The sequence below is a fragment of the Lactuca sativa genome, chromosome 4 (assembly GCF_002870075.4).
Source record: "Lactuca sativa cultivar Salinas chromosome 4, Lsat_Salinas_v11, whole genome shotgun sequence".
Classification (NCBI taxonomy): Eukaryota; Viridiplantae; Streptophyta; class Magnoliopsida; order Asterales; family Asteraceae; genus Lactuca; species Lactuca sativa.
Genome location: NC_056626.2, coordinates 147,117,126 through 147,129,738, shown reverse-complemented (window position 1 = coordinate 147,129,738; position 12,613 = coordinate 147,117,126). Strand labels below are relative to the sequence as shown.

The following is a 12,613-nucleotide window of genomic DNA, read 5'->3' as shown; positions in this document are numbered from 1 at the left end:
TTTGTTGCTTTCTCTATGTTGAGGAGATAAAACATATGAAAATGTGAATACATACATAATAGGTGTTTCTTATCTATATTTATGTTGAAGAGAGTTGGTAATGTGAAAAAATTATCACTTTATGTTGAAAAGCAAAAGGTACGGTTTAGTACCTGACAACGGAATAGACAATTTCCAGGAGAATAAAACTTCATAAACATGCTTCACATGTGGTTTATTGTGTGTGTGCATTACGGTTTATATATGGAATGACAAAATAGACATAAACGATAGATTATATTTCTTAAAGGTGAATACAAGGTTGAACCATGCATCTGTTCATAAGTAGAGCATCAAAAGAGAAAACGATTTAAAGAGACCATGGATAATAAGATGACAAAAGAGTTGGAGATTTTTTTGTTTTTGATCAGTCCATATATGGCTGATCATCTTCTGGAAGTGTTTTGAGTAGTTTCCTGAGCTCCTGGATAGTTGTTTCAGTTTCCTTCTTTAGACTGTAAATCGCCATGATTCTTTTTTATGCCACGTACGTACTGTTGTTGATGACTTCCTTCATATCTAGGTAGTTGGTATACTTTGGTCGGCGGCTCATGTTCTCCAGCAGTTCGTTCTTCATCTCCTGGTTGAAGTAGAAATCGCTTTCGAGCTTTGTTAAAGCGGCCAGCTCTTCCTCCGCCTGGCCAATCAGCATATGAATGATGCTTTCCATTTCAGCCGGTTTCATTTTGTGGGAGTGGTTTTGCTTTTGGTTTTCCGATGGGTAGTGTGATTGGATGTGGTATGTAGATGTTATGGGGTTTGTGATTTATAAGAAGGTCGAAGCTATTGAGTGGTGTAGAGGGGTATTAAATGCGATGAGAAAGGGTGAAGGGTTCTTGGTGTACGTAACCGGCTGCAATCGATTGGTATGTCCAATCGTTGTAGGTGATGTAAGCCTATTTGATGATTGACGTGAGTGCTTAGATGTAGGAATGCTGATGTTTATCCTTTACATAATCTAAATTTTTTGTTAATTAAGAAAATCGAAAAGAAGATAACGCACAATTTGGTTATCGGAAAAATGGTCTAACTAATTTTTATATTATATTTATACAAAGCTGTTGTAATCGATGGCTTCTTTATAAACAGGAACCCATAAAATGACATCCTGTTCTTTTTTAACCTCTTCATGTGTTGCTATATTTAAAAGTGGAAGATGTAAGTTAAGTTTTAAAATGTAGTGACCATTTATGTAATCTAGATACAAGATTTGAATAATTACATTTAATAGAAACCAACTTCTATGTGTTGTGTTCTTATTGTCTATTATTTATAATATTTATGTTGATTATTTTAAACATGGAACATTTATGTCTATTATTTAGAATAAGTATTATTTTTCTCACGATAAATATGTTATTTTTAATAAATAATCAATAACCAATTGTAAACAAATTTTATATCTTTGATTCTCTTCAATTAATTCATACATTTTTGTAATGGTTGCAGCATATTTACTTATCTTCTATAAATAACCTATATTCAATTTACTATTTCCTAATATTCTATACTCCCTTTTTAGATGAAATTCGAATATTAAACTATTTTTTAGTTGTAATCTTTTAAATTCCAAAAAAATGAACAAAATTATATCTAATAAAGATCCAACAACAATAAAATCATAAAAAACGTAATCTTTTTCCAATATTCAAGCATATAACTTTACCTCAAAACGTGAAATCCAAAATTTTGAAACACCTCATTCGTCTTCTTAATGTTCAATTGCTTCTGCGATTTTTTTTTCATTAAGCTTACATCAAACTGCTTCATTAAAGTTCTAATCCTCATTCCAGTTCTACCTGCAAGATTTCCATATCCATATGTCAGGTTAGTATTATGAGTTTAGATCACTTTGTTTTCTCTATGAATTTATGGTTGAAATTTACAACAATAATCAATATGCTGGAATAGATGTTTTTGTAATTGTAAAAAATTAACGGGAATAGATGTTTAAGATCAATAAGCAATTTATAATCATCACGATTTTCGTGTATCACACAATTTTACCTTCATTGATTCCATGGAGATGTAGGGTTTTAACCCCTGATATCATCCGAACCCACGATTGGTTGAAATTGGGGAAACAGCAGATTTAAATCGAATAAACCCTAGGTTGGAAATGAGGATGATGAGTCATGATGCTAATCAGGGAAATAATTGATTGTGGAACAGCAAGAGGGATAGTCTACCTTCGGATCGTATTTTTCAATCCTAACGGAGACCAAATCGGACGATTACACGGTATCGTAGATCTCCATGATTTTCTAGGTTCCCTTTCATGCGTTGTTGATTGCGATCGATTTAGGGGGAATCGAGGACAGTCATTGACCACTAATCTTCGACGACCGTCTATGGAAGATTGGAGTCGTTGTAAACAAACATCCAGACTTCTTTTGATGGAGTTATTTCTACAACTACAACACAAGCTTCCGCTTCAAATCTTGTTTTCGGACCCATATCTACAATCCGACTCATGTTAACTTTAATACTTTTATTTAAAGTCTCTTTTACACAATATAAACAAATATATTTTCTATTTTATACTATTTAATATTTTTAAAATCTTCAATTTACTAATTTGTTTAAAATATATTATAAAAGAGTAAATTAATATTTGCAAATTTTGTTACACATTTTAATAAACAAATTAATAAAGGTAACTTTTTAAATACATTTACTTTATTATCATTATTTATTTAATTCTAACTAACTTCAATTGTATTATATAAACATATTATGTACATAATTTCACATTTCATATCCTAACCTATGTCTTCTTATGCAGAAAACAACAGTAAGTAACATGTACCACATGCAGGCCAGAGAGAAAAGAAGACAAAGAAAAATATATTTGGAAAATAAAAGATCAAAGAAAATAAAAACAACATCGAACGTTCCAAGTACATCATTACAGTATTTGTTAAAAAATACTGTTATATTGTTCTATACATATGTTCTATACATATATTTACAAGTTTTATAATTTATTTCTATTTGCAGATCAATCAATCAACATTGTTCGTCAAACTCAAAATGTTAATACATTTACAACACCTCCAAAGCATAACACAACCATACAATACTGCCCTTCCTTTACAGATGTTAGAACTCCATTTTCTAACATTACAAATGTTATAAATCCGTTATCTAACAATAGAAATGGTAATTATTTATTGTTTTTAAAATATACTATTATCCATTATGTATATAATTGTGATATATATATATAATTATTTATTTATTTAATATATAATTTTTTTTTTGGTCAGATATCATCGGTTTCGATAAATATACCACTTCCAAGTTAGCAAACAAAAGACAATACCATGTACTTTCAAATGAAATGAAATCAAAAAATGCATCCACAGTAACAACTTCTTCATCATCAATCAAGTTAAATCCAGGATGTCATAAATTAAAAACGAAGACAAGACATTTATCCCCTATCCCATTGATTGATCTGACAGAAGATGTAGAAAATATACATCAAGTGAACAATGAAAATCTTATAGTTGGTATCTCAAATGGTAATCAAAAAATAATATCCATTTTACATTTCAAATATTATGTTGTATATAATTATAAAATTCATTGATATTTTATTCAACGCTTTTATTTTACAGAATATTTGGATCATGGTGATCAAGTTGTTGTATGTCAAACATGTCGTGCAAAGTTATGGAGAAACAAATCCATTAGAGGTAAAGAAAAGGGAAACACGGATTATTCATTATGTTGTGGTTACGGCAAAGTTCAACTTCCAGATTTAAAGAATGCACCCCCGACTTATGAAAGAATGTTTCGAAATATGGACTCAAAAAGCAAACATTTCATGAAAAACATTCGACGTTACAATTCAATGTTTTCTTTCACGTCGATGGGTGGTAAAATTGATTCTTCAATCAATAGAGGAAACGCTCCATACATTTTCAGATTGGGTGGTCAAAATTATCATAGTATTGGAAGTCTTTTGCCAGCAAAAGGATCGGAACCAAAATTCTCTCAGTTATACATTTATGACACTGACAACGAAATTACAAATAGACAGAGATGTTTTCGGTATTTTCTCAAACTTCTTATTCATAATTTAGTATTATTATTAATATATATATATATATATATATATATATATATATATATATTACTAATATTATTTATAAATATATTTGTTTTAGTGGTGAAAAGGATCAATCAACATCAACTGATAGTGATATTATTGAAGATATTAAGGTGATGTTGGATTCAAATAATGTGTTGGTTAGATCTTATAGGATGGTAAGAGATACTTTTCAGAAAAATTCAGAAGTTGATATGAAATTACGACTTATCGGGAGAAGGGAGCAAGATGGAAGAACATATAACCTACCGACTGCTTCTGAGGTTGCTGCTTTAATAATTGGTGACATTTCGGATTCAATCGAGAAGAGGGATATCGTCGTTCAAACAAAAAATGGTTGTCTACAACGTATCAGTGAATTGCATCCTTCGTATCTTCCTCTCCAATATCCATTGCTATTTCCATATGGGGATGATGGTTATAGTGTTGACATTCTTCATAGAGGTGTGTCATTTACGAACAACAGCAAGCGTGCGAAATGTACAATGAGAGAATATTTCGCTTATAGGGTTCAAGACAGAGATCATTCGTTTTCTCTCATACTTAATTCAAGAAGGTTGTTTCAACAATTTCTGGTAGATGCCTACACTATGATGGAAACGGAGAGAATGTACTACATACGTAGGCAACAACATGTTCTTAGATGTGATTCTTATGAAAATTTACGTAACCAAAAAGCTCAAGGAACCACTGATATCTCGAATGTCGGCCAACGTGTCATATTACCTTCATCCTTTACCGGAGGTGCACGTTATATGCTGCAAAACTATTTGGATGCCATGTCACTATGCAAATGGTTTGGATATCCTGATTTCTTCATAACCTTTACGTGTAATCGCAAATGGCCTGAGATTAAAAGGTTTCTTAAGGGTACTTCACTTCAACCAGAAGACAGGCCTGATATACTATGTAGGTTGTTCAAGATCAAGCTTGATGCATTCATTAAAGACTTAAGGGATAATCAAATTTTCGGCAAAGTTCAAGCATGTAATTAAAATAATATTTTTAAATTTTTTATAAAACATTGATGTTATTATTATATTTTAAATATGTTTTAATATCTAATCACATTTTACTTTTTTTGGCAAATTCTTTTACAGATGTTTATACAATTGAATTCCAAAAAAGAGGTTTGCCGCATAGTCATATATGTCTATTCATGCATTCTGACAACAAGCTACCAACTGTTGAGCTTATCGATCCGATAATTTCAGCAGAGATACCAGACAGAATCGAAGATCCTGAATTATATTCACTTGTAAATGAGTTTATGATTCATGGTCCATGTGGAGCTGAAAATATGAATTGTCCATGCATGGTGGATAAAAAGTGCTCTAAAAACTTTCCAAAACAATTCATTAATCATTCGTCTGTAGATCAGAATGGTTTTCCGTTATATAGGCGAAGAAACGATGGTCATTTTGTAGAAAAATCAGGTGTAAGGTTGGATAATAGAAATGTTGTTCCATACAACAAATATCTATTGAAAAGATATCAGACACATATTAATATTGAATGGTGCAATCAGGGATCTTCTATAAAGTATTTGTTTAAATACATAAATAAGGGTCCTGATAGAGCTACAGTTGCTGTTGTACCAACCAACAATGAATGTGAAAATAATGATGCGGTCGATGAAATAGCTGAATATTACGATTGTAGATATTTATCAGCATGTGAAGCATCATGGCGAATTTTTACATATGATGTTCATTGCAGATATCCTTCTGTTGTCAGACTGCCTTTTCATCTTCCTAATCAACAACAGATTGTATATGGTGAAGACAATGATATTGATGATGTTCTTGACAAACCTTCTGTTGCGGCTTCAAAGTTCACAACTTGGATGGAATGTAATGCAATCGACAGTGAAGCACGAAAACTCACATATGTTGAATTCCCTAAAAAGTTTGTTTGGATATTAAATGGTCGGTTTTGGAAGCGAAGGAAAGTAGGAAAAGCCATCGGTAGAATTCATTCTGTTTCACCTAAACTAGGTGAGGCATATTTCTTAAGGATTTTTTTAAATAAAGTAAAAGGACCAACATCATTTGATGATATTCGCACGGTAAATGGTCAAACACATTCTTCTTTTACAGATGCTTGTTATGCACTCGGGCTATTAGATGATGACAAGGAATACATTGATGCAATTAAAGAAGCAAGTCATTCTGGATCTGGTTTTTATCTACGCTTTTTATTTGCTACATTGTTGATGTGTAATAGTATGTCAAAACCAGAGGTCGTTTGGGAAAATACATGAGAATATTTGGCAGATGAAAGTCTATATAGACAACGACAAAGATTTAAGTCTGTAGGTATAACATTTTTTCTTATTTTTTTTAAATTAATTTATTTTTATTATTCAACAACCATTAAATCATTATTAATAAAATTATTAAATATCGACGACAAATTTTATTAATTATTTAATATTTTCGTGCAGAATTGTCACTCGGAGTAGATGAACTTAAGAACTTAACTTTGTTCGAAATACAACAAATTTTACTTCGAAACAACTCTACACTCAAAAACTTCAAAAACATGCCATACCCAGATGTTGAATCCGTTTCTTCTTCAAACAATCGGCTTATCACCGAGGAGCTAGATTACGACGTTCCCGTGATAAAGAATGACTATGATCGTATGTTTCTTGCATTAACAGATGAGCAACGTAATATTTTCCTAAACATCATGAGTGTTATTCAAGAAAATAAAGGAGGTGTCTTCTTTGTTTACGGTTATGGTGGAACGGGTAAAACTTTTTTATGGAAAACAATATCTGCAGCAATTAGATCTGAAGGAAATATTGTATTAAATGTTGCTTCAAGCGGTATTGCTTCCTTATTATTGCCTGGTGGTAGAACAACACACTCTCAATTTATAATTCCATTTGAGCTTACAGAGGATTCTTTTTGTAACATAAATCCAGACGGTGAGTTGGCAAGCTTAATAAGAAAAACCTCTTTAATAATTTGGGATGAAGCACCTATGGTCCATAAGCATGCATTTGAAGCTTTAGATCGAACTTTTAAGGATTTACTAAGGTGCGTAAATTCAACAATCTCAAATATTCCATTTGGAGGGAAAGTTATTGTCTTTGGAGGAGATTTTAGACAGATTCTACCTGTTGTTCCGGGTGGCAGTAGACAGAACATTGTAAATGCTTCTTTGAGTTCTTCGTATTTATGGGAACATTGCAAAGTCCATAGATTAACAAAAAACATGAGGCTAACTGTTGGAAGGGATCAATCAGATATAGGAAAAATAAGAGATTTTGCAAATTGGTTGTTGGATATAGGAGAAGGAAAACTTGGTGGTCCGAACGACGGTGAAACGATTATCGATATTCCGGATGATATTCTCATTAACGATTCACATGATCCTATAGGTTCCTTAATTGAGTTTGTATATCCTTCAATTTTAGAGAACTATAGCGATATAAATTATTTCCAAGAAAGAGCGATACTTGCTCCGAAAAATGAAGTTGTCCAGGAAATAAACGACCGTTTGCTTAAGAAGTTTCCAGGAGATGAAGTTGAATATTTTAAGTTCAGACAGCATATGTGAATCCGAATTTCTCCATGATCAATTTGATGCAAATCTATACTCTCCTGATGTATTAAATGGTCTCAAAGTATCCGGTTTACCAAATCATAAGTTAGTTTTAAAAATTGGTGTTCCAGTAATGTTACTGAGAAATATTGATCAGAAAAACGGCTTATGCAATGGCACAAGACTACAGGTGTTATCATTGGGCAAACGTGTTATTGAGGCACGTATAATAACTAGAACTAATATTGGAAATCGGACTTTTATTCCAAGAATGTCTTTAACTCCATCAGAAAAAAAGATTCCCTTCAAATTCACAAGAAGACAGTTTCCTTTGGCCGTATGTTTTGCAATGACTATTAATAAAGGTCAAGGACAATCGTTATCAAAGGTTGGTTTGTTTCTGAAGATCCAGTTTTTTCACATGGACAATTGTATGTTGCCTTAGCTAGAGTTCAGAGCAGAGAGGGATTAAAATTATTAATTTTAGATAAAGATGGCAAACTCACAAATAAAACTTCCAATGTTGTTTATAAGGAAGTTTTTCGAAATTTGTAGCCAACTTTTTTGTAACGTCGTTTTATTCAATTTTAGCAAATCACACTTAATCCATCATATTACTGTATTTTTTTATAATTACATATTATTGTATTTTATGTTAATTTCATTACACACATTGGTAATGCATCATCTGCATATGTCCAACAAGAATTATGTATCAAAAAAAAGAGTTTTCAAAAATCTTCATTCCGAATTAAATACTTCTCATTTACTTTGTAATTAAATACTTACAAATTAAAAAATTTATTGAAATATTCAATATTACAATTTATAAGTTATAAGAATTATTGAAATATTATTTTATTAAATAATTAATTTTTAAATTCAATTTAGAAATAACACCCGTGGTTCCACGGGTTTTAACCTAGTGTATTTCAATATGTGTACCATCATCATTTACAACACACGTGATGCTACCGACATTTCATGTATTTGCAACGATTAACCTTGCAAAAGCAATTCTCCTATGACACTTAAAACACTTCTTCAAAAGAAAACCTCTTCATCTCCATTGATCCTCATTTGTAACCATCTATGTTAATCCAAACCCTAAGACAACTTTTGGAACCATGATCGTGGTATTGTCAATTGTGAATTTTGATAGCTAAGATGGTTGACAACTTGACTTTGACCTTCATAAAGCATATGATATGTTGCAGAACTTACATTGTTTGTCGATGATTTAAGGTTTTTAAACATAATCAACAAACTGAAAAATGATACTTGGAAGAAAAGTAAGTCGGGACATTAGCAGTAACAAACTGGTCAGACACTAAAAAAAAAATCAGGGTCACACAAGTCAACTGAAATGCACAAACAAAATCCTCTTCATCCCTTCATATTTGGGAGAAGTATAAAATAAAATTAAAAAGAAAAAAAAAATAATAACGCAAATAAATAAGAAAAAAGAAAGCCTCAGTTCCATGGACAATACAATAAACGTCCAAACTGTATAAACCACCACCTAAAATGGGTCTCGTAAAACCTCCCAAGTCAAAATCACCTGTAAATATAAAAATATTTTATATATATTATATCAAATAAGTAAAACAAAAACAGCAATATGTATTATATATTATATACCTTTCAGAATACATAGATTTGTGATCTCTATTTAGTCCTCATAATCACCAGCATTCTCCAATAAAAAGTTAGCTGCCAATTCCTCATTTCGATCACATGCTAAAAACGCCTCAATAACAAGAGTTCTATCAAAACCCATTGCCTCAAGCTGAAAACACAACAAAAATTAATTAACTAATTCAAAAAATAAAACTATATATTATAAAAATTAAAAATATAAATATAAATACCCGTTCAATCGCCTCCTGTTCTTCTGGAGTAACACTGATAGCATGTGGCATTTCCTGATCCGGTTGATCAAACAGATCCCTAGAATAAAAGTTCAAAGTACAATTTTTAATTCATAATCAAATAAAGCCTCTTAAATTATTTTACTAAAATAATTTGATTGTCATTATAAATTTGCAATAGTGATTATAGTATATAGTTTACTGACCCTTCAGAAGCATCTACAGGTTCATTAATTAGTTGAAGAAACTCAGCATGATTTTCTTGGATTAATCCTAAAAGCTGAGGGTTTTGTTTTCCAAGCTCTTGAAGCATAGGCTGAAACAAATGAAAACTGTTTTTTTTTAAAAGTAACAAAAAAAATAAAGATACAAAGAAAGAATAACAAAAAGTGTACCTGTAGTATTTGTGGATTTGATTGCACCATAGTTCGCAATGCTTGGAACTGAAATGCAGATTGGAATTTAAATGATTAATAAATTATATAATATCAACTAATTTGCCACATAGGAGCCAAGCTGGACGCCACATTGGCACTGATAACTTATTCAGCATTAAAAAAAATGACATTAATTTGGAGGTTTGGATACATAAATACCACCTGTTGGTTGTTTCTAAGAAAATCAAGAGATCCAAGATTGCCACCTGTACCACTTGAAGGCATTTCCTGCACATAAATTAAAAACAAATAATCATCTGCATCAACTACAAATATAAAACCAATAAAAAAAAACATTTCAATGATTAGTAACCTGAGGAAACAAGTTCAAAGGAGATGAATTAGGTCCTCCAGAAAGAGGTGCAACTTGAGTAGTAGGGAGTTGAGTCACAGGAACTGCAACTTCTACTGTATCTGGAATACCCTGAAAAAAAGAAATTGGAACATTATTAGTGTATTATAAGTTTTAAAAGATATTAAATATATATATATATATATATATATATATATATATATATATATGATTTGGAAACATACAGAATATAAATAATCAATTGCTCGTTCTGGATTATTGTAAGCAGCTTGTAGTGCACGAGTAACAGTTTCCTTATCCCAAACCCCACCTCCTATGTCCATTATGTGTTGAACAGTTTGGTCAACACTACTATTGTTGACTACTACATTTGAAGCAGCTTCACCATATGTATCAGAAATAACACTGTAGTTTCATAAAACACAAGTTAAAATGTTATTAGCCATTTCTTATAAAAAATAAGAATTTTGGACAAAAAGCTCATACGGTGGTGCAGCAGGTGGTGTTACTGTTGCTGTTGCTGGGATAGAAGAAGATGTACTGGTGGGATTGGAAGCTGATGCAGTTGTTGGAAGGGGCTGTTTTGTAATTTACTAATATGAGATTTCTATAGTGAAGGTTATATATAAAGAGGATGGAGATAAATGTTTACCTGAGTAGATGAAGTTCCACCTGAGGTAGAACTTTTAGTCTGTTGAGAGATGGAAGTAAACAGAATTATGATATGAAGGTAAAAAAAAGAAACAAGGTAAAAACTAACACTGTAAATAACTAAATTAGTAAGAAAGTTTGTAAGAAAGTTACCTTGCTTAGCATGACAACAAGAAAACCTTCTTCTGAGACTTTGTTATCTGATAATGTAGTTTCGTCTTTTAGAACCTTACCATTGTGAATCAATAACTGCTGCCCACATGGATAATTATCTTTTCCTTGTACATCTTCAATGTTTTTCTTGACTGCCATAATCTGGTAATGTAAGAAGTCTTGGATTAGTAATGTATGTGGAAAAAGAACTCAGATGCATCATTGGTAAAGATAAAGTTCCTGACTTTCTTCGTCAATTTAACAGAATGGTAGACATAAAGGTTCAGATTCACAGAGAAAACATACAAACTGGATAATAAACTACGAGGTATGGGAAAGATATGACATGCGTGCTTCTCTAATCATATGTAAACACATCAAAATCAGTAATTTTGGTCTATTTGGAAAGGAATTGCAAACACATTTAGGAGTAAGGGGACTCACAGTGTCGGAAGGCTGAACCCTAATTTCAAAGTGGCTCCCTTTAAGAGTCTTTACGGTGAGCTTCATGATGAAGATCAGCGGAGCTCGATCCCACAAATGGTACGGATTATGTGGAGCTTTAGTAAGCCGAAACCCTAACGGTATAGAAACGGATCGAGATTTTCCAGAACGAAGGGAAAAGCGACTGCTGTGTTTTGCAGGAATGCAAACGGAAAAGGCAAAAAGGGAGGAGAGGGCTTTACTTTCCTATTTTGAGCACGAGCTTTGCACGTGACCACCATAGTTATTTTTGTTACTTTTTTGCTCCACACAATTATGTGGAGAAATAAATTCTCAGGACAAATATTTTACCGAAAATAACTAAGTTTTGTAGTATCAAATTTTTTAGGGATGATGATTTGAAAGTCTAATCAATTATAGCATTTGAACATATTCAGTCATACAGTATAATATTTTTTGGTGCATTTTTAATCTTGATATTTGTTTTTTTTTTGTTTAAAACATACCACTATTACCTGCAATAGTAGGTAAAACCTGTTTTTGGGGTTCACCTATGACATTTCCAACGGATACAAGCTCTGACGGACGCCCAAAATGGTTTTTTTTTTCAAATACGGATCCTACCTTGTCTGAATCTCAAGCTTCATCAAGGTAAAATTAATCCTAATCCACCATAACCAATTCTTGAAAGCATCATTTGGGTGTTTTCCTATTGTAGATTTTACTAATTGATTACAATTTACAAAGAAAAAAAGGATTTATATAGATTAAGAGCAAGGAGAATCGAAGTGGCATCGCTCCCACCGCTTGACTGCTTGTCGGTAGTGAGAATTTTGTTCAGATCCCATGGAAAGGGGTCTGTAGCGAAGATCAACATAGATGCTCAGTCGTTCAACAAGAAAATAAATTTAGCTACAGCCTGACTTGTATCACAACACTCGGGCTCAAGATGGTTATTTTCGACATCTTTCAACCACTCTACGACCTAATCAAAAATCCTACCTCCCATAGTAGCAAAAATTAAGTTTGAAAT

The 12,613-nt window shown here is 32.0% G+C and overlaps 2 protein-coding genes across 2 annotated transcripts; one reads left to right on the top strand and one right to left on the bottom strand.

Moving 5' to 3' along the window:
- Positions 1-2,808: 2,808 nt before the first annotated feature.
- On the top strand, positions 2,809-7,726 carry LOC128133528 (uncharacterized). The gene is made up of 7 exons (XM_052771000.1): positions 2,809-2,833; positions 3,040-3,201; positions 3,309-3,566; positions 3,663-4,098; positions 4,215-5,143; positions 5,257-6,336; positions 6,603-7,726. The coding sequence occupies exons 1-7, from the start codon at positions 2,809-2,811 to the stop codon at positions 7,724-7,726; spliced, it is 4,014 nt and encodes a 1,337-aa protein (XP_052626960.1).
- A 1,290-nt stretch (positions 7,727-9,016) lies between these two features.
- LOC111892307 (ubiquitin receptor RAD23b) lies at positions 9,017-11,799 on the bottom strand. The gene is made up of 12 exons (XM_023888381.3): positions 11,581-11,799; positions 11,137-11,298; positions 10,985-11,023; positions 10,819-10,910; positions 10,557-10,737; positions 10,333-10,443; positions 10,182-10,247; positions 9,978-10,025; positions 9,789-9,898; positions 9,583-9,661; positions 9,353-9,500; positions 9,017-9,272 (listed from the first exon to the last, which is right to left on the bottom strand). Exons 1-11 carry the CDS (start codon positions 11,644-11,646, stop codon positions 9,384-9,386), a joined length of 1,071 nt encoding a protein of 356 aa, XP_023744149.1. The 5' UTR covers positions 11,647-11,799; the 3' UTR covers positions 9,017-9,272; positions 9,353-9,383.
- Between the last annotated feature and the right edge of the window lie 814 nt (positions 11,800-12,613).